We start from the raw sequence: 23072 nt of genomic DNA, 5'->3' as shown, positions 1-23072 counted from the left end.
GTTATAATTAAACAACTATGTATATATAAAAAAGTAATGTTAAAAAAATCAAATATATAACCAATTTTTTCAAAAAAATAGAATGTCAGGAATTAAAAAATGTAATTTTTATGCATGCAAAATTAGGTAAAAGTATTATTCATTTAATAAGCAAAGTTATAATTTTTTTATTTTTACAAACGTTATTATTATTAACTTACTTCCATTATGAATAAAAAAAATTGGTACTTTTCAGTTTCGGTAGGGACAAATTTTAAATGATAATTCTTATCAGAAAAAAGGATAAATTTAATCCAAAGGCATTTGATATTTGATAATTGAATTGTTGGGAATAAAATGGTGAAAAAAGTAAATCAATTGATTAAGAAATCATCAAGAAAATCACTTTTTTCTACAGTCAGTTTTTTCCAAAATTTTTTTTTACAAATTTTTCAAATTTTTTTTAAAATTTAAGTTTTTTTTTTGCAGAAATGAATATTTTTAGTTTGCCAGCAACTGAAAAAGAAGCTGTGATTTTTTGATGGAGCATGGAATTCTTCCGAAAAGAAGAATCTGTCCAAACGGACATCAAATGAAGCTATATATGGGTCAAAGAAATCAATGGAATTGCAACAAAAGACCATGCCTTAAAAAAATAGGACTGAAGCATGGCACTTGGTTTACTGATTTGAAACTAGATTTCGTCATAGCAGTACGCTTCATATACTGCTGGAGCAAAGAACTAGTTTCGATCAAATTTTGTGAGGAGGAACTAGGGATGAGCCACGACACTACCGTAAAGTGGTGTAATTACATGAGGGAGGTGTGCGCGGCTTCTTTGGAAAGAGAGAATTCTGGGAAGATTGGAGGAGAAGGAAGGATAGTGGAGGTGGATGAATCCTTGTTTACAAGAAGGAAGAACCATGCAGGGAGAGTTCTACCACGGATATGGATTCTTGGAGGTATTTGCAGAGAAACGGGGGAATCTTTCTTAAAGACCGTTCCAGACCGTGGGGTGCAAACCCTCATGAAAATAATTAAGGATAATGTGGCTGAGGGAAGCACAATTTACACAGATAGCTGGAAGTCTTACAGAACAAGTGAACTCGAAGCTCAGGGATTCACTCACTTCAAAGTGAATCACAAATACCACTTTGTGGATCCTGAGTCTGGAGCTCACACCCAGACTATTGAAAGGATGTGGGGGAGCGCCAAATGGAGGAACAAGAAGCAGAGAGGTACTTCTAGAAATATGCTAGACAGTTACCTCGCTGAATTCATGTGGAGGCAGAGAAATAAGGAAGAGAATCCATTCCTCCAAATCTTACGTGATATAGCGACCTTCTGGCCGCCGGAAGAAAACACGTAAAATAAAGGAGAAAATTAATGAAATTTAATAATTTTTTTTTTTATTTATATGTAAAAGAATCTCCCCTTTTCAAAAAAAAAATAAAATTTTTAATTTTTTAACGTTTTCGTACTCATTTTGTTGAATAAAATTTGTCCCTACCGAAACTGAAAAGTACCAAAAAATTATAATTTACTCTTATGACAAAAAACTTGGTTTTTAATATATTTATAAAAAATTAATTAAAATTGAAATTGAAAATGAATAAGATATTCGTTGATAGTTAATATTAATATACTTTTTTCAAAATATATCCTTTTATCACCAAAGTTTGCATTAAATAATTATAATTTAAATATGAATAACATATATAAATTACTTTTATAATTAATGAAACTTATTAAAATAATATTTTTATAAATAATGTTCAGAAAATAATTAGTAAATGAAGTAATAAATGGCATTTATATAATGTACAGTAATTAAAAAAAAGAATAATTTGAAATTATTGTTAAATTAAATAGAAAAGATATTTTCTAATGATAATTTTATAACTATATATTCATAAATTAATGTTAAAAATATTTCATTTTAACAAAAAAAAATTTTGGATAGAATGTTTAGTATAATTATTTTTAATATTATTGATAAATATATTTTGTTAAATTATTATGAATTTAGATAATTAATCAATTGCCATTGGACAATACAATTTTTTAAGTAATTTTTATTACTACAATTTTTACTACCAAATTAAAATATAGACTATGAAATTATCTTAAATTTTTTCAAAAAAATAATTTTGAAAATTATTTAGTGATTTAATATATATTTTAGTTTATTTATTATTATAAAAATGAATAAAGAAATTGTTCCTGAATATACAATTCCAACAAATAGTTATTTAAAATCTGCTATTATAACTTTACCTATGAGTATTATTGTAATTGTAACAAATGCATATTTTTTTAAAAAAAGTATTAACCATAAATCTTTCATAAAACGTCCCATGTTTAGATTTATGATAATGACTTTTTCCATTGTATATATTATTGGATGTTTTATACATATTGCTTTTACAATATATTATTTAATTTATTATTACCTTCAAGAACCAATACATGTTAATACATGTTCCAAGTTAAGAATTATTGATATCAATTGGAATGAATTTATTATTGTTACACCATTTTACTTTAATATAACTCGTTTTTATAAAATAATTTTTAAAAAAACAATTGATCTATTTTTATTAACATTAATTATGATTATATCAATGGGACCATTATTTTACTTAATGTTTGGACAATTAATGGAAATTGGTGTATATTATGTACAAAAAGTGGGATGTTCATATGATTTATATTCTAATATACCTTTTTTTGAAAATTTATTATTTATCAATCTATATATATTAGTTATAATTCCAATTATCTCATTAATATTGAATTTCTCCATACTATTAATTGTTATAAATAAACAAAAAAATATCTCAAACAAATTTATTATTATTGAACAAAAAATATTATTTCAAACTGTTGGAATTCAATCATTACTACCATTTTTATGTCAACTTCCAATTCTTTTATTAACATTATATCAAACAAAATGTAAGTTTTTTTTTTAATTTCTTATATAATAATAATTATTAAAGATAATACATCTCCATATATTATGACATTGATAATAGAATTTGTTTATTGTTTATCACAAATAATATGTGTTCCTTTATCAATATTAATTGTAAAAGAATTTAGACAAATGGTTAAAATAGATTTTAATTGTTACTTTAAAAATCAAATTGATTTCAAAACAAACAACAAGGTTAAAATATTTAAAATAAATATTAAATAAAGATGAAGAAAAGGTAAAAATACTACTCCAGTATTACTACATAAACTTAATCATTTTTTTCTTTGTTATTTGACAAAAAAAGTTTTAAAATTATTGACAATAACTTTTTTGTTATAATAAAAAGTACTGAAATAGTTAAAAAGAAAAGTATAAATAAAACCAAAACAACATCAATCTGATAATATTCTATAAAATTCAAATTTACTCCATATGGAATCATATTGTCTAATGTTTTAAATTCAGCCAAAAATTCTGTCCATTTTATAAGTAAAACATCTGAAGGGATTGGTTTTTTTAATATCATATCTTTAAATAATTTTGTATTTTTTATGTAATAATTATCATTGATGATGGACTTTAATGATTTTATAATATTTTCTTCATTAACATCACTTTTTAAAAGAATCATTCCAAGTCCATGCCTTTCAGCTAATTTTGCATTTCTTGGTTGATCACCAGCAAGAGGTATACAAAGCATAGGAATACCTGCAGAAATGGATTCTTGAAAACTATTATATCCACAATGTGTTATTATCAATTTTGTTTTAGATTCTTCTAAAATTAAATTTAAATTAAAAAAAAAACTTTAAAGATATATATTTACGTAATAAATCTGTTTGTGGTAACCAACTGGAAAGGTGAACATTTTTTGGTAAAATATTGTCGATGTCATTGCCTTCATAACGAATAAAAAATTTATATTTAGGAAATTTTTCAAAAGCTTTCATAAATGATATTTTCCATGAATATGGCATTAATGTTGAATTTGCTATGCTACCAAATGTAAAAAGAATAATTCCTTTAGTTTTTGTATCTTCTACAACTTTTTTAAATATTCCTTCTAATGGTTTAGCATCTTTTTTAGTCATTCCAAGTCCACCAATATTTATAACTTTATGTAAAGTTGGTTTTGGAATATCATAAAATTCATGTGAATTAACCATAGCTAATGGACATTTTTTACTAATTTCTCTTAAATCAGGAAAATCAGGTGATAAATGTTTTCTAAAAAGAGCTGTTTCTTTATCTGTTATAAGAATTTTGTGATAAAACAATGGAATAATTGTATGTCCAATAAAACTTTTTGTTCTTTGAAAAAAATTCATTTTGTCATTGTAATCAGCTCTTATTGGTGGTACATATGAACTTGGCATTGGAACTCCTAAATCTATTGACATGTGATCAGCCAAAACTCCACTACTAAGCCATATCCACGTTGGAATTTTTGTATAGTGAATAATTCCAATTGTACAATAATCAAACATATGAGAAAATGCAATATCAAATTTTTCATTTATAATAAAATTTAGAAATTCTTTATTTGTAATAAATTTTTCACAGGAAGAAATAAAATTATCAATAACAAAGTTAAGAATTTTTGTTGAAGACTTATTAAAAAAAGAGATATCTTGAAAAATTAAAGACCCCATTTCATCTTCAATTTTTTTATAATTTGCTTTAATATTTCCATTTACTGTGTATGTTTTTATTAATTTATTTAAAGGAGATTTAATGATATTTTTATTATTAAATTTCATTGAAATCAATGTAACATTATGTCCTGCTTCAGATAGTTTTTCACTGACACGTTTATTCCATATATATTGACTTGTTGATAAATCAGGAGAAAATACTACTATTTTATATGATAAAACCAAAAAATTAAGTAAAAATAAAACATTCAATATAGAAAATAAATACATAATGTTAAAATTATATATAAATATTTCTTTAAATAATAAAATTTTCTCTATAAAGTAGAAAACTTTTAAGTCTTTATCAAAAAATCAAGATAAAATTAAAATTTCATGATAACATAATTTATAAACAAAACTTGTAAATACATCAAAGTAAATTATATTTTAATTACACAAAGCAATAATTTTTAACAATATAAAAATTATTTTTAAAATAATTTAGTTTATAAGTATTAATCTTAGACATTTCAAATAATGTTTCTTAATTAAAAATGCTATCAATTGTGGTTTTAATAGTGCTTGTAACATTTATATTTACTACTAATTCCTCTTGACGTCTTATTATTTTAGATTTGAAAATTAATTATTTATAGATACAGAAGACACTTTTATTGATACATTAACGTTTAAAAATAATCTCATACACTTAAAAGAAAGATAAAGTAAATTAATTTTAAAAAAATGTACATATCTGATTATTCTTTTTTCGCTTTGTGATTCTTACTTTTTAATAAAAGTTGTATAATCTTACACAAAATTTTTTTCAATGAGAACACAATTACAAATATAGTTAAAAAGAAAAGTATAAGTAAAACTAAAACAACATCAATCTGATAATATTCTATAAAATTCAAATTTATTCCATATGGAATCATATTGTCTAATGTTTTAAATTCAGCCAAAAATTCTGTCCATTTTACAAGTAAAACATCTGAAGGAATTGGTTTTTTTAAAGTCATTTGTTGCATTCTTTGTATACTTTTTAGATATGAATCGTCTTGTATAATTTCATTTATCGATTTAACAATAAAATCAACATTAACGTTACCTTTTTCAATATATATTCCAAAACCATGTTTTTCAGCTAACCTTGCATTTCTTGGTTGATCACCAAAAAGTGGTATACATATCATTGGAATTCCAGCTATAATAGATTCTTGAAGACTGTTGTATCCACAATGAGTTATTATTAACTTTGTCTTTGAATTTTCTAAACTTATATTACAATTTTTTTAATAAAATAATACTTACGTAATAAATCTGATTGTGGTAACCAACTAGAAAGGTAGACATTTTTTGGTAATATGTTATTTAAATCACTACCTCCATAACGAATAAAAAATTTATATTCAGGAAATTTTTCAAAAGCTTTCATAAATGATATTTTCCATGAATATGGCATTAATGTTGAATTTGCTACACTACCAAATGTAAGAAGAATAATTCCTTTAGTTTTTATATCTTCTACAACTTTTTTAAATATTCCTTCTAATGGTTTAGTATCTTTTTTAGTCATTCCAAGTCCACCAATATTTATAACTTTATGTAGAGTTGGTTTTGGAATATCATAAAATTCATGTGAATTAACCATAGCTAATGGACATTTTTTACTAATTTCCCTTAAATCAGGAAAATCAGGTGATAAATGTTTTCTAAAAAGAGCTGTTTCTTTATCTGTTATAAGAAGTTTGTGATAAATAAGTGGATACAATGAATATCCAATAAAACTTTTAAATCTATGATAAAAGTTCATTTTATCACTCATGTCAGCCATTATTGGTGGTACATAAGAACTTGGTGTTGGGACACCTAAATCAAAGGCCATATGATCTACTAATGGTCCACTACTAAGCCATATCCATGTTGGAATTTTTGTGTAATGAATTATTCCAATTGTACAATAATCATACATATGAGAAAATGCAATATCAAACTTTTCATTTATAATAAAATTTAGAAATTCCTTATTTGTAATAAATTTTTCACAGGAAGAAACTAAATTACTAGAAGTAAAATTACCAAGTATCCTAGAAGTATTACTTAAAAATGACATCTCTTCAAAAACAAAATGTCCAAATTCTTCTTCAAGTTTTTTATAATCCATTTCAAGGGCTCCAACAACTTTATAAGTCTTTATTGCTTTATTAACTGAAGCTTTTTTAATTTCTTTATTGTTGAATTGTAGTGAAATTAATGTAACATTGTGTCCTGCTTCAGAAAGCTTTTCACTTACACGTTTGTTCCATATATGTTGACTTGAAGATAAATCTGGGGAAAAAACAGCAATTTTATAACAATGAACATTTAAATTGTTTAATAATATTACAAGAAATACTAGATAAAACATTTCTAATTTTAAAAGAAAATTCAAACATTGCATTTTGTTATTGCACTAACAAAAATGATAATAAGATTTTTATCTATTAGTTAGATAATTGTTTAATCAAATGAAAAGAATAGATTGCAATAATAATTCTGATAATAAAAGTATACAAAAGTTAGTCGTATTTGTTTTTTGGGTTGAAATGTGTCCTTGAAAGTTTTCAAAAAAAAATGATGTTAATATTTTTTTTTAATCTTATATAATATTAAAAATTATATAAAAAGTAAGCCCTCCAGGGGGCTCGAACCCCTGACCGTTAGATTAAAAGTCTAACGCTCTACCAACTGAGCTAGGAAGGCTCTGCCTACGGCAAATTTTAATTGCTAATCACAAATTATTTTTACTTTACAATGCTTCTAATAGTAACAAGAAAAGATTATCCAAAAACTTTAATAAATTTAGATTAGATAAAAGTATATTTAAGATATTTATTACAAAAAATATTATAACTTTTTAACAAAGTAAAAAAAATGTTTTTATAAATTTTATTTTTTATAATCATTGTTTAAAAAAAGTTTTTAAATAATATCTTTATGTAGCTGTTTTTTTTTTTTGAAAATAAAATAATGTATTTAAATGTTTCTTATAAAACTTATTAAAAATTATACTGCTTTTAATTTTGATGTTCAACAATTAAAATTATTTTATAAAATTTTAATTTTATTGCAATTTTTACTGACTTAATTATATAACTTACTACAAACTATAATTTTTATATTTTTTTTACTTTAAAAAATAACTATTTTGCATGAAACAAATTTTTAAAGATATTTTATTATAATTCTTTTTAAAAAAGATTCAAGTTTAGTTTTGTGTAATATTAATAACACATATACTGATAATACGAAGCTGTATGCGATGATGAAAATAATTATTAAGCATTATAATATCTTTCAATTATTTAATGACATTTTTTTTTCTGCAAAAATAAAGAGACAAATTGAAGTTTAAAAATAATATTTTATAGTGATGTATTATTTAATGTTAATTGATACGTCATTTAAAATATTATATATAAAGTTATTTACAAAAACTTTAAATAAATAATAAAACAACATAATTTTTTGTCATTATGTTTTTTAAATATTAACATCTTTTACTTATATAATTAATTATGCATTTCCGTTCAATAAAATATTTTCAGAAAATATTAGGATTATACATAAATTTTGTAAAATATCTACTAATTTTAGATAGATTATCAGATTATTAAAAAATGATATTAGGAATTTTTTTCAAAATATAATATCTGTATAGATTATTAAGATTTATTTTTTATATAACTAAAAAATAATTTTCTATACTGTTTGAAAATATTTAAAATTTGTCATAGAAATGATTTATAAAAATAATTATGTACTAAATGGTATACTGTTATTTTACCATAATAAAATCTTTCAAAAATAAATTTGTTAAGATATCATTAATTTTTAAAATTAATTTTTTTGAATTTTTTTTTAAATAACTTTTTGTTTTTTTTTAAAATAAATGAAATAATTATTTAAAAGTTAAAATTTAGAATATGGTAAATGTAACGATCTATCATCACTTTGATTTATTATATAGTGATAATATTTAGCAGGAATACAGAGTTTTAACAAAAGATAAAAATTTTGTAAATAATATAAAAGTAATAGAAAACAAAAATTTATTGAGAATTTTAAGCTTTTTTTATAATTTTATCATTTTATTTTCATAAATTTTGTACCTCTTTTGATAAAAATTGTTAACTTTTTAAAATATATTTTAATATACAATTATAAGATTTAAAACTGTTATCAATTATTATTTAAAGTAATAATTATAAAATAACATATTCATATAAAAAAAAGTTATTTAATAACTTATAAATAGAAATAATCTATTTTATAAATAATAAATTAAATATTTCAATTATGTTTTTTTTGACTTCCTTCTTTAAAAAAGATATAAGATTTATAACTTTTGATTTTAATGAAAGTATACTATAAAAATATTTGAATATAACGACAAACTAATTATTAATTTTTATTACAAAAAAAAAATTAAAACATGGTGTTATATAATTAACAATATTATAAACTTTTATTTTCTTATAATTTTACATTTTAATTTAATAAATAAGTAGGATAACTGTAGAAGTTTTAATTTTTATTTGTAGTATAATATTATGATTAAATATAATGTTTTAAGATTAAAAAAAGTATATTAATTGATTAGATTCATTTCATTGTCTTTAAATATATTTTAATTTAAAATTTTTAAATGTTGTGGTAAAGTATTGTTTAATTTGTTAGAATTTCAAACTTTTTAATTTTATATTCAAATAATATGTTATTTTATTTGAATCATATAATAAAAAATATAGTATAAAAAAATTTGAATATTTTCCAGACATTTTATTTTGATGGAAAAACAAATTCAATTCTACTTTTGACAAATCGTAAATTTTTTTTTCTTTCCTCGTCAAAACATTCCTGAACTACCTTACAAATACCTTAAAAAAAAACATTTAGTTATTTTAATGAGAAAAAAAAATTTACCATGACTACAACATAGACCGGAAAAAACACATACACCTGGTATATCATCAATCAAACATTGATTATTTAAGCAAATATTTTTGTTTAAACATTCTTTATCAGTTACACATCTATTGGAATTACAACATAAACCTTCTAAAGCACATAAACCATTTTCAATACCATCTAAAAAAAAAATAAAATAAATAATTATTAAAACTTTTAACATACCACAAATATCACATTGAACATTCCTACCGTATCTTCTAAAAGGGCAAGAATTTAAAAAGCAACCATTTGTTGTTCCAAGTAATAATGAAACAACTGTAATAAAAGCAAAATATTTACCAATTTTTATGGTAATTTTCATTATTAAAATTTTTTTTAAGTACCAATTATTAAATAAATGTATATATTTATATTAATCTGACTATATATAAAAAAAATTATTAAATTATTTAAAAAAAGAAAAAGAAATATAATTTAGTAAAAGCTTTCTTACATTAGTTTGATAAAGACTAAACATTTTTATTAAAATATCATTTTAAATAATCATTTCTGTAAAAAGAGGCGTGAATGAAATTAATAATATTTAAGAGAAAGCACTAATATATAATATAACTTACAGAAAAAAAAAATTTTATATATCTTTCATTTATTTAATAAATAATGGAAAAGGTACATGTTGATAAGATGTAATACGGATACAAGAAAATAACTCTTGTTATAAAAATTATATTGTAGATGATTGCTTTTTATATAATAATTAATATCAATATAAAAATAATTAATTTTTTTAGAGATTAATTTGTTAAAATGAAAAACTGTTTTGATACAATATTCTTTCTTATTATCATAAATAACTTAAATATATGTCATATATTTTATGATATATGATATAATGTTTTATCCTAATCTAAGTAAAAAACAATGAATGATATGCTTACAAAATATAGAAATTCTTGTATTCTTAGATGTAATTTTTCATAAAATAAATGTTTCACAGTATTGCTTCAAATATAATATTGAAAATTTTATTTTCTTTAATAGTTAATAAAATAGTTCATTAAATTTTATTATCAAAAAAAAAATTATTGTTTTGTGAATATTAAGTTAAATTTTAAAGCTTTTTGATATATTATTTTTATATTTTTTTTTAATAACATTTTCCCATAAGAAACAACTAAAGTAAATTGTAAATTCATAATAATGTCTTGTAAAATAAATTGTTTTAATATTTAATGTTAAAATTTTACAATTTTGTTTCATTACAATCAAATTTGAAAAAAAAGACAGGTTAAACTTTTATGAACTAATTTTAAAAAGTTTTTTATAATATTTTGTTTAACTAACTTTTAAAAAAATTATTTAATTATTTTTTTTCAAAAAAATTTTTTTTCTCGTTAACTTTTTACATTCACTTAAAATTGATACATTTCAATAAAAAGTACTAAAGTTTTAAAATAAAATAAATTATATTAAATTGATTTTAAATTTAAAACAATAGTATAAAAATCACACATAAAATAAAATTTTATGTAATATATTTTTTACTATCACTTTCAAAGGAAATTATATCATTTGTATTCTATCTTTATACTACTAAATTAATGTTTCAAAAGCTTTTACTTTTTAAAAATCGAAAATTTGTATCCATTAGAATATTAGTACTTCTACACTCCGATTGAATAATATAATTTATTATAGTATGTTGCAACACTTTTTAATATTTTATTCAACATAAAAAAAATAGCAAAACTTGGCTTAAGCTTTCAACATATATTTGTTTTTATATAACTTTTTCAAAATTAATAATAATAAAAAGGTAAAAGTTTTTATGTGCTTAAAAATATTTTTTTTGAAAAACATTAAATTGTGATAAGAAAATAGTATCAAAATTATCTTATTATACATTATTTTTATATATATATATATTTGAAAAAAAAAATATTTAAATACAAGTATCGTTTTGTACATATTATATATGTTTTTAATTTAATATAATCTTCTTACAATTTATTTTTTTTTTACCTTTTTCTGTATTTTTTATTTTTAATTTATAATCTTTATGTAGTAAATAAAATTTATTTAAATTTAAAAAATCTATGTATTTTTTTTTAAATTTTTTTTTCTTCAAATTCAAAATCTAATTTTTCTTTACTTAAAGAACTTATAGAATAAACAACAAATTAAAAGTCTATATAGATGTTTATAAGAATATCTTTCCAGTATTTTAAGGAAAATCTTTTTTTGTTAAAAAAGTTTTTTTCTTTAACTAATTTATTTATCATTCATATGATTGTTTATAAATGGTAGAAGAATTAATTTCAAAATAATGAATACTTTGGTAAAAAAAGAAAGATTTTTTTTTGTTGATTTTGGAGTATAAAATTGAAATTTAAAAAAAAAAATATTTTATAGTGTTATCTTAATTTATTAGTCATTTAAAAAAAAATTTAAAATTATTTAATTTATGTTTTTGTAAAGATAAAAATTTTTTAAATATTTATATAAGGGCATATTTATGTTATTTAAAGTGATGACAATTATTTTTTAAGTTACAATATTTACATAAATAACTAAAAAAATCTTTTAATCAAAATATTATTTTATCAAACTTTTTAACATTATTAATAAAAGAATATTATCCTTTAAATAAACATTTAATTTAAGATAGAAATGCTTTTATGGTTTTAGAAAATGACAGCAAACATATTTCCTTGATTAATCATAGATAATATTGAATATTTATTTTTAATTGAGTACATTTATATCAATTACATAGTACTACTTTAACTTCTACTTATAGCAATATTCCAGAAAATGATAATCTTTATAAAATACAATAATATTCCGTTAATTAATCCCTACACCAGAAATAACATAAATACACTGATATTAAATTCAATATATGCTTTGTAATTATCTTTTTTTTTTTTAAAATAAAAAGATAAATTAAATGATTATTAAACATTAAAAGATTGTTTTCTTTAACAATTTGTTACCCTATTAGATCAATTATCAATAAAATATAAGGAAATTCAAAAAAAAAAATAGTAAAAAAATTTTTTCCTTTTTTTTTACAAAATAAAGTATAATTATATACTTCTCCTTATGTTGTATATTTTTTTTTCTTAAAAGACTATCCTTTGGTAGTTGTAATAAATAACTTTAAAATAATATCATCTTATATCTACATGTCAAAAATTTTTTTATCATTTATTTAATGAGGTAGTAGAGATACATTTTTTTACCCTTAAAGAAACTTTGTTTTTATTTTAATATAAACTAAATTTTTTTTTTATATTTTATTTCTTTTATACTTGTCTCACATATATTATATCTATCATTTTATTATGTTTTTAGATAAAAAAAAATTATAGCTCAATATTTTATCTATATTTAAAATGAGTAAATGTATTGCTATTATCATTGGAGCATGGAAAAATAGTGTTAATTTAAAAGGTTTTATTAAAAATGATAATGTTAAATTAATTTTTGTTGGTCCAAAAGAACTTTTTTTAGATTATCATATGTAAGTTAGTTTTATTAATATATTTATATTTACTTTTTTTTTTCTTTTTAAAGATCTGATTATTTCTTCAGTGTGAAAGGTCCTTCTAAAATATTAAGAAAAAATGATAGTGCTTTTGAAAATTTAGTTTCTAAATTACGGGAGATATTATCAGCATTTTCCTATTTAAAAAGGTATATTATATCATTTGACAATATTCTTCAATTAACTTTATGTAAATTACGCCTAGAATTTCAATTAGAAGGTTTTAATATAGAAATAATGAATCAATTAATATCAATTAAAGATATGAAAATATTACTTAAAAAAGGAAGAATAACAGTAACTAAACATTATTCAATTGAAAATTTAAATAATACTTGCGTCAATAGTATTTATGAGGATATCAATAATACATTCCCACAATATCCGCTAATAGCTAAACCATATATAAATAGAAATTACATTGATGCATCTAAAGATTTTTTAATCATGGAATCTCGGGACTTAAAACGATGGTTTAGTGTAAGCTATATTATTTATTTATTTATTATTAAAAAATATACTTATTTTAAATAATATTATTTTTTAGAAAAGAAAAAGATTCAATGATATTGAACTTAATAATTATATTTTAGAAGAATATCCTGAGGATGGAATAGAATTTATAGCAATATGTTGCAATTTTCAACCACTTATAGGTATAATAGTGTCTTCATTTATAAATATTCCTTATAAAAAGTTATTAGAAGAAGGTAAACCATATTCATTAGAAATTTTAGAATTAGAAAATGTTAGAAATTATTATCCTGGCTTAGAATTTTTTGTTAAACAAATAACAAAATTATCATATTTCAATCAAATAAAAGAACTTTTTTTTATTGAAGGAATCTACAAAAATCATAATGAAATATATTTTAAAAATATTTCTTTTGAAATAAATAGTAAAAGCAAAGAATATTTAATTGAACAAGCAAATAATTTTACAACATGGCAATCATTTTCACTAAAAATTTTACAAAAAAATTTATTAGAAGAATATTTTAATCAACAGTCTGATATTTGTATGTTATTAAATGATAATAAATATCTTTCTATTATAAATTTTCCAACAATAAATGGAACAATATTACATCAACAAATATTAAAATTTAAAACTAAAAGTAATCTTCAGATATTATGGACCAGATCTGAAGGTACAGATATGCTTCAATCACAGACAGAAGATGATAATATATTACAAATAATTATAGCTAATAATAATGATAGAGATGAATTTATTAATGATAATATAACTATTATGAATGAAATAGAAATAGCTATTGATAGGACAGGACATGTAATTAAAGGTGAAAGATTATCTAGAAGTTCATTACCACATATTCAATATACATCAAATACACCACTACTAAGAAGATCTACCTTCATACAATTGGCATAAAATTACATTTTTAACTATATTTTCTTTAAAACTTTCAATATTATTTTTGTTATTAAGTTAGTATATATAAATTTCATATTTATATAATAAAAAAATTTTTTTTGTGTTATTATAAAATAATATATAGTTATTTTTTTTAACTAACATATGCTATATTTTATTAAATTAAATTAAACAAAGAAATATATTAAAAAAATTTTTTTAGTAATTAGCTAAAAAGAAAAAAAATTAATGTCTATATGATTATTTAGAATTTACTGAAGACAAAAAAATGGTTTTTTTTATTTTTTTTTTTATTAATTCCATCTTTATTTAACTTTATATAATATTAATCTTAAAAAAAATGACGTTAATTAAAAAAATTTTTATACAAAAAATGTTGAGAATTCTTAAAAAAAAAGCTATAAGCATAAAAAAAAAATTCAAAAATTAAACAAATATCATATTTATAATCTACATAGATAATCATGCTAACTATAAATAATTAAGAATTCGTATAATCTTTTAAAAGTTTCCTTTGCCTGCAAAATAATTATTTTAAATAAAAAAAATACTCCACTTTTTTTATGTAAATATACTTTTATAAATTGTTTAAAGTTTAAAAAAATAAAAATAAACAAAAATTTATTTTAAAAAAAATTAAAAATTCATTACAAATACAATTAGCCATAAGATGAATAAATGATAGTAATAAGCATAAATAATTAAAAATTTGACATCTAAACCGTGAAAATATTTTTTTAAAAAAATTGGCCCTACCAATAATGAATAGTACCAAAAATTCTCCATGGAACAGAATTTTTTACTTTTTGATAGTCAGAAATGACAGCAAATTTCTACTCCAAATTTTCTGACAGTTAGTTTATCAGTATAGTTATTTAGTAAATATAAAATTTCCATCTTAAGCATTTAAACTATCATCAATATATGAATTTTGAGAAGTATATATCTTTGCTAAACTATCCGCACCAGCTGAACCAATTATTGGTCTCGATGGATGAAATGCCACCGACATTACAGACATGTCAAACTTCTTTCTATGTGCACCAATTTCCTGAAAAAAAAAATTAAAGAAATATATTAATAAAAATAAATTACTATATAACGAACCTGTATACATGTTCTTTTTTCAATATTCCATAACCTTAAACTACCATCGTGACTTCCTGATAAAAGGTAAAGACCATTAGGATCAATAGCTAATGTTGATATACTTTCTACATGAGCTATTGTACAATGAATTAGTTTACCAGTGTTGTTATCAAAATAACGAATCCTTCTATCAGTTCCACCAACAATAGTAACAGGCATTGTTGGGTGTGATAAAATTTTTGTAATTTTTCCAATATCATCATCATGATAATCAAATTTAAGTACAAATTGACCCGTTTCAATATCAAAAATAGAAGCATCTTGATTACAAAATCCTGCTACAATATGATGAGGTTCAGCTGCAACAACATCTATAGTACAAGCAACTTGACCATTTAATACTTCACTATATTCTTGAACTAAAGCATCTCCATCAGCACCAATATCCCAAATTTTTATTGTTTTATCAGCTGATGAAGATATTAAACGATTTGAAGAACTTTGATAAGTTAATCCCCATATAGCATCAGTGTGACCAGTAAATGTTTCTGACAAAACTGAAGGATCATATATTTCATTTATTTCACAAGATATCTGTGGAACATTCCAAACACAAATTACACCATTAAGATCAGCCGTAAAACATTGTTCACCAGTTGCAGACATGTCCATTGACAAAATTGGTGCTCTATGACCACGGAAAGTATATACTGGATCAAGATCACTAGACATTTTAACATCATCTCCAATTTTACTAGCAATATTCCATAATTTAGCTGTTCCATCTTCACTTGCAGTTATCATAAGTGGTTCAACTGGATGAAATTGCATTTGTCTTACTACATCGTAGTGACTTCTAAAAGTATATTTGAAAGATAATTTTATTGATGTTGTAGAATCATCATAGCCAGCAAATTCATCCTTGATATCAACATTTTCATCATTTCTCATAAGATCTTCTATTCCTAAATCATTCCTATCAATTTGATTCTTACCCTTAATAACAGCATCAGAAAGAATTTTTTGTATTTGATCCATAGCAGTATCATCATCACCAGCACCCAAATTTCTCATACTACTAGAATGATCAGCACTATGACGTTTTTTAATATTTTCATTTCTAAACTTTTCTTTTAATTGATCTAATTGATTCTTATCAATATCCCAATCATTTGTTGGTTTGCCTTTAATTCCACTATCAAGTTCATCTTTTAAAAATGAAAACTCACTCAAAGCTTCAATAGCTTCATTATCGAGATCATTTCCAAACTGACCACTAATATCAGCTTCATCAGAATCACTATCGTTAAAACGATCTGATTCATCTTCCTTTAAAAATTGAGCAGCTGCAATCAGAGCTGCATGAGCCTCCTCTGTCTCTTTTTTAAAATTTTCATTTGAATGTTCATTAGATTGTAATAATCCAAGCATATTTTTTAATTTATAATTTCTAACATCTATCAAATTTTCATTATATCCTATTTCTGAAAGATAGTGTCGTAGTAATTTCCTTGCACCATTTAAATCAACATTTGAGCCTTTTTTTCCAGCAAAAAGACCCTCAGCTTCTAATATTTCTGCTAATTGTTTATCCTGTTGATTGTCATTCTCCTCATCTAAAGATGGTGGTTCCTGACCATTATGAGTTAATTTATAAAATTTATTTCGTTCCTTAATTAAACAAAATTCCAACATATTTATTCTTCTAACTAAATCTCTCATAAGATTATGTTGACCTTTAGTTTCACCTTCTAATTGTGAAATCCTAGCTTTGAGATCGGCTTTTTCAATCTCCCACTGTAAACGTTCCATCTCAATTCTAGACCATTCATGTTGAATGTAATGTAATACTCCAGGAATCGTTAAAGCTGGTTTTTGTTCTTGTGTATTATTAACACCAACACCAGAAGAGGATGTTACTAAATTTCCAGTAGACTGCTCAGATGTTACTGGTTGCTCATTTGTATTCATTGTAGATATTATTTTTTTATTTGATTGAATTGACAAAGTACTATCAATACTGACCATTCCACAAAGATATAGTTACCAAATCTTTTCTATCTGGAAAAAAAAAACAATAATTAAAATATCAATAAAATTTTTTTAGATGGTTATAAGAAAGATATAACCAATATTAAGTAAAATAAAATAATATAATATTTAATAATAAAATTAATTAAAAAAATTAAATTAATAAGCAATACCATAATAATAAGCATATTTTGAAAGATAATAATAAATAATAAAATGATAAATTTTATCAATCAACAAAAAAGAAAAAAAAAGACGCATATCTAAAATAAATATATTGTTAAGGCATCACTATATACTCTCAGCATACATCTTTCAACAAAAAAACGGTATAGGATAAGCCAATACTTTATTCCAATTTTCTTTTTTGCAAAATACATAGAAAAAAGGTAATAGGAAGCGGCGCAACAGAGAGCTTTTGTTTTACCTACTCTTGATATATCTACAAAGATAGCTTACGATACTTTTTTTTCCTATGAAAAATTAAAGAATATATAAATATAAGTTAAAAATAAAGTTTGGTTTTATTTTATTTTAGTAAAACCATTTTTTTTATTATTATTTTTACACTTTCAGTGCCAATTTTTAAATCATTTATTCTAATTTTGTTTAATTTTATTTGTAATTGATTTATGAATTTATTATATTAAATGTTTACCTACATTTAATCTTTTTTTTTAAATAATAAAAAAAAGAATCACTACAAATGAAATTTTTCAATAGGAATAATTTTTTTTTGAAAAATTTCAAAAAAATATGTATAAAAAATATTTTTATTTTTAACTTTTAAATACCAAATAAATGTTTTCAAATTCAATTTAACAAAACATGTTTTAATAATTCAAAGCATATTGGGGGAAAAAGTTAAAAATGTTTTTCTGAATTTATAAGTAAAAGGTTAAAAAAGTAATTATCATATTTAAAATCATTAATAATATTTCAAAAAATTTTTTTTCAATGGTACTGACGTTGATAACATAATCGAAACATAACCTTTTTTTAAAAAGAAGTCAGAAGAATAACAGATTTTATAATTTTATCATGGAAAAAGTTTTTTTATGCCATTAAAATATTGGGAATATAAACATTATAAGATATTCATGAATCACTTTCAGAGACCAATGTTTTTTAAACAAAGCATTTAAATAAATTATGGTTTTATAATAAGCTTTTATAAACAATAAAATTATTAATAAAATAAATTAAAAATCTTACTTTGTCAAAATTTATATAAGTTAAAAGGACTTTATTAAAGTGTATGATAATTGTTAAAAGTTTTAGTTTTTTTTATATATAAAACATAAAAAATGATACTATTCTTTGATTTTCTATTTTTTTTTTCCATATACAAGTTCGAGGTAAGTTTTAACAGAATAATTTTAAAATTAGAAATTAAAAAAAGTTTCCAACCAACCGGATTCGAACCAGTGACCTAAGGATATCAGCTAAGAGTTGCCTCTAAGGGTTTTAATCTACAGTCCTCCGCTCTACCAACTGAGCTATGGTTGGATGTAAAGTGAATTTTCAAGATTACAAATTACACTTTTTTCATTTTTTTAGTATTAAAAAATAATTTTATACAATCAAATAATATTTACTTATTTGTCTTTATATATTAATTTTATTCTTAATGAAGTTTTTAAACTTTTTTAATATATATGTTCATATAAGTATGTTTTTACAAATAACTTTTAAATGATTAAGGTCATTGCTAAATACAAATTCTTTTTAAATTACTTTAAATATAAATACTTTAATTATCATAAAAGTATTTCTTGATAAACTCTAAACTTTTCTACAATTGAAAAGTATTGACGTTAAAATTATTTTTAATAAATAATAACACAAAAAGATTTTTTGAAACTATCTTAAAATTTCAAATAAAAAAAATATTAAATTATCCTTTTTCTTGTATTATACTTTTACTTTTAAAAATAATATTTACTGATCAAAAAATTAGTTTAATAGCACTTAGAAATGTAATATTTTCAAATTATTTATTTAGTTTTCTACATTTATTATCATTTGTGCTATGAGATTGATTAATAAAATAATAACCTTTTTTTTTCGAGAAGATTATTTAATATTCTTTACTATTCTTGATTCCTATTTTATAACATAGAAAAAGATTCACTTCTCAACATTATTCCAACATCATCTTTTTTTCTCTGACCGTGTAAAGAATCTTCTAGACCATTCTGTAACGTTGAATTTCAATAATATAAAAATATCCCTACTTTTCATTGGCTTTAAAAAAAAAGAATATTGTGTATACTACTATTTATCAGTACCAACTATACAACTTTTTTTCATCTTTCTATACTATTTCTTTTAATCATTGTAGTCTCTAACATAAAAAATTATGTCTGATAATTGGGTTTCTCAATTTTTCAATAGCTCATCTGTTTTTCCATCTGAAAGAGATGTCTTTTCACCATTTAGTGGGGTAAGAAGAATATTTGATGAATTTGAGCGAGTATTCAGTTATCCAAACTACACAAGGAATGTTCAAACATGTGATTTCTACAAATTTGGTGAAGGTTCTTGTGAGGAAATGACAAATAAAGATGGTGAATTTTCTATTAAAATGGATGTCTCACACTTTGCTCCAAATGAATTAAAAGTTGACATTGTTGATAGATGTTTAGTTGTTGAGGGAAAACATGATGAAAGAAATGACAATTGTGGAAGTGTAAGTTTTTAAAATTTATTTTAAAATATTCTAGAAATTTTTTATTTTAGATTAAAAGAATGTTCGTGAGAAAATATCTTCTTCCAAGTGGAGTTAAAGAGGATGATGTTACAAGTGAATTAACTAGGGATGGGTTCTTAACAATTAAAGCTAAAAATCAAGAATATATTGAAAATAACAAAGTAAGAAATGTTCCCATTACATATAATTAAATTTTTTTGACATTATTTTTAATATATCAGTATGAATTATTGTAAAAAAATTTAAATATTATATCATAAAATCTGTAGTATTATATTTTTTTTTAGTAAATAAATTTTTTTTTGTTTTTGAATATTTATTTTATTAATGGAGTCCACCAAAATTGAATATACTCCTTTTTCTTATAGTAGTGAAAAATCTTGTTTGTCTCAAAATAACCATAAAAATAATATTTTTGAGAAAAAAAAGTTATGGAAAGGATTAGAATCGACAAATAGATCAATTTCAATTAGTGATAGAACAATTGATAAACGTATTTGTAGAATTTGTTTTGATGGAAATTCTCCAAATGATATGGTATCACCTTGTAAATGTAAAGGTTCTTGTCAATATGTTCATAATAGTTGTTTAACAAAATGGTATGAATCTAGTGGTAGAGGTAGTTGTGAAATATGTAAATTTGAATTTCTTATTTCAAGAGAAGGATTTAAGTTATTTTTTGAAATGACAACACCAAAACCTTTTAGTGATGATATGGAAGATATTGTTGATTATTATTGTGCTTTTATGTGGTTTGGTTTTATTTTATCTCTAATATATCAATCATTTAGGTAAATTATATATTAGAATATTATTTTAAAAAACTTATTTATAGTATTGGTATTAAAAATACATTTTATATGGTTTGCCTTTTTAAAGGTCATCCATTTGGAGTTATATTAACAATTGTGGGAATGTCAATAAATATGATATATTATACAGAAGTATTAATTGAAGTCTTTGAAAAATGGTATATTGAAAATTCAAGATTTAAATGGGCTAATTATATTCCAGAAAAGAAAATAAAAGTTTAACATATTTAATTAAAATAAAACCAATAATTTTTTTTTGTATTCAACACTTTTTTCTACAAAACCATTAACCGTATTGTTTTAATTGTACAAACATCTATAACTAATTACATTGAAAAATAATTTAAAAATTTACTTAAATATAGAATGTTTAGAATAAATAAAAATATGAACATTTAAAGTTTAATGTACTATTTTATTAGTAAAATAAATTTGTAAATTAGCATAAATCTATAAAATACATTAAATATTATCAAATTTTTAATTACTTTTACAATCATTAAAAAATTATATACAATCTAATCAAAAAAGTATGCTATAATTAAATACTATTGTAAAAAGTACTTGATTTTTTTTTTATAAATAAATTTAATAAAATTTAGAAAAAGTCAATTGTCAAGAATAAGTTAAATTATATCTTAGTTATAAGTATTAACTATGACCACTTAAAATAAAATTGAATAACAGTTATTTAAAAATTTGTAAGCAGAATAATTGACATAATAAGATAATTCAAGATTAATCATCTTCAAATATTACCAAAAACAATACATTTTTAAAAATGTATACTTTTAAAAATAAAAATTAAATGTATAAGTATTATAAAATAGTATGATTTCCCAGACTACTGGTTACTTCTAAACAAATATTATTACAAGAGTGTTTATTATAAGAAACAAAGAAGTTTCATATTTCAGATGAATGTTGATAATAAAAAACGAGAATAAATATTATTTTGAAACTACATGTATTATTTTTCTTTTTCTTACATTCCTACATAATCATATAAAGAATTGTTAATAAAGTTTTTGTTTAATTGAAATTATATCATTTTTAAAAATATTTATCATAAATTTATATATAAAGATTTTTAAAATTTATTCTTAAAAATATAATAAAAGAAGTTCTCAGAGTCTATTATTAAATAATGTTGTAACCCATTAAATTGTCATTATTGTATATTTTATTAGATATTAACTAAAAAAATTGTATAACTTTAATGTATCTTTAAAAATACAGTACAATTTATATTTTTATTCCCCTTTTTTTTTATTAAATTTCTTTTTAATTTTAGATAACTTTTAGTATAAAAGTGTTTTAAAAGATAGATTAAATTGTTTAACTAATTTTGAATCACTACTTTTTTTTATATTATTCAGATTCAGTCAATTTTTCAATTAATGTACAGCTAATTAAATTTTTTACCAAAATCCATTAATAGTAAATACATTTAAACAATCTATACCAGCCTTTTTAAATATCACCTTATAAAGAGTTATAATTATTATATTTATTCAATTAACAGTACACTTTATATATTCTATTTTCTAAATTATATTATTGTCACAATTTTACCTATATTTTATTAATGTGTACATAATATAACTACCAGAAACATTTATCAACCCATAAAACTATTAATTGTTCTCGGTCATTTTTAAAAATTTTAACTCTTTAAGTAGTTCACATTAAGTATTTACACGCTTTCTTGAATATAAAATAACACTACTCAATCACTACAGCTGCTTCAAAGAGGTTAACTTCCTTTTATCTTTATTTTATTTTATCTTTTACTTTATTATTTAATTTTTATGCCATAACTGATATTGTCATATATTATTGTTAACGGTATATATATATACAAAATAAAAACTTTTATTTCTTTATATTATGACATAAAAAGGCGGGTAGCTATCACTTATTTAT

The 23072-nt window shown here is 21.2% G+C and overlaps 8 protein-coding genes across 8 annotated transcripts; 4 read left to right on the top strand and 4 right to left on the bottom strand.

The window, feature by feature from the left end:
- Positions 1–520: 520 nt before the first annotated feature.
- SRAE_2000498400 (Transposase, ISXO2-like domain-containing protein) lies at positions 521–1348 on the top strand (the record flags this gene model as incomplete). Its single annotated transcript, XM_024643933.1, has 1 exon — positions 521–1348. One exon carries the CDS (start codon positions 521–523, stop codon positions 1346–1348), a length of 828 nt encoding a protein of 275 aa, XP_024509550.1.
- Positions 1349–3227: 1879 nt separating this feature from the next.
- SRAE_2000498300 (UDP-glucuronosyl/UDP-glucosyltransferase family-containing protein) lies at positions 3228–4884 on the bottom strand (the record flags this gene model as incomplete). Its single annotated transcript, XM_024643932.1, has 2 exons — positions 3228–3736; positions 3786–4884. 2 exons carry the CDS (start codon positions 4882–4884, stop codon positions 3228–3230), a joined length of 1608 nt encoding a protein of 535 aa, XP_024509549.1.
- Positions 4885–5354: 470 nt separating this feature from the next.
- SRAE_2000498200 (UDP-glucuronosyl/UDP-glucosyltransferase family-containing protein) lies at positions 5355–7039 on the bottom strand (the record flags this gene model as incomplete). The annotated part of the gene is made up of 2 exons (XM_024643931.1): positions 5355–5869; positions 5911–7039. 2 exons carry the CDS (start codon positions 7037–7039, stop codon positions 5355–5357), a joined length of 1644 nt encoding a protein of 547 aa, XP_024509548.1.
- A 2381-nt stretch (positions 7040–9420) lies between these two features.
- SRAE_2000498100 (Hypothetical protein) lies at positions 9421–9913 on the bottom strand (the record flags this gene model as incomplete). Its single annotated transcript, XM_024643929.1, has 3 exons — positions 9421–9518; positions 9565–9729; positions 9775–9913. The coding sequence occupies 3 exons, from the start codon at positions 9911–9913 to the stop codon at positions 9421–9423; spliced, it is 402 nt and encodes a 133-aa protein (XP_024509547.1).
- A 3037-nt stretch (positions 9914–12950) lies between these two features.
- On the top strand, positions 12951–14498 carry SRAE_2000498000 (Hypothetical protein; the record flags this gene model as incomplete). Its single annotated transcript, XM_024643928.1, has 3 exons — positions 12951–13078; positions 13132–13582; positions 13650–14498. The coding sequence occupies 3 exons, from the start codon at positions 12951–12953 to the stop codon at positions 14496–14498; spliced, it is 1428 nt and encodes a 475-aa protein (XP_024509546.1).
- A 901-nt stretch (positions 14499–15399) lies between these two features.
- On the bottom strand, positions 15400–17618 carry SRAE_2000497900 (Striatin-3; the record flags this gene model as incomplete). Its single annotated transcript, XM_024643927.1, has 3 exons — positions 15400–15552; positions 15609–16774; positions 16820–17618. The coding sequence occupies 3 exons, from the start codon at positions 17616–17618 to the stop codon at positions 15400–15402; spliced, it is 2118 nt and encodes a 705-aa protein (XP_024509545.1).
- Positions 17619–19983: 2365 nt separating this feature from the next.
- SRAE_2000497800 (Protein lethal(2)essential for life) lies at positions 19984–20525 on the top strand (the record flags this gene model as incomplete). Its single annotated transcript, XM_024643926.1, has 2 exons — positions 19984–20313; positions 20364–20525. 2 exons carry the CDS (start codon positions 19984–19986, stop codon positions 20523–20525), a joined length of 492 nt encoding a protein of 163 aa, XP_024509544.1.
- A 136-nt stretch (positions 20526–20661) lies between these two features.
- SRAE_2000497700 (Zinc finger, RING-CH-type domain and Zinc finger, RING/FYVE/PHD-type domain-containing protein) lies at positions 20662–21368 on the top strand (the record flags this gene model as incomplete). Its single annotated transcript, XM_024643925.1, has 2 exons — positions 20662–21125; positions 21170–21368. The coding sequence occupies 2 exons, from the start codon at positions 20662–20664 to the stop codon at positions 21366–21368; spliced, it is 663 nt and encodes a 220-aa protein (XP_024509543.1).
- Positions 21369–23072: the final 1704 nt, after the last annotated feature.

Source organism: Strongyloides ratti (genome assembly GCF_001040885.1).
Source record: "Strongyloides ratti genome assembly S_ratti_ED321, chromosome : 2".
NCBI lineage: Eukaryota > Metazoa > Nematoda > Chromadorea > Rhabditida > Strongyloididae > Strongyloides > Strongyloides ratti.
Note: the sequence above shows the minus strand (reverse complement) of the source record. Positions and strands in the feature narration are given on the sequence as shown.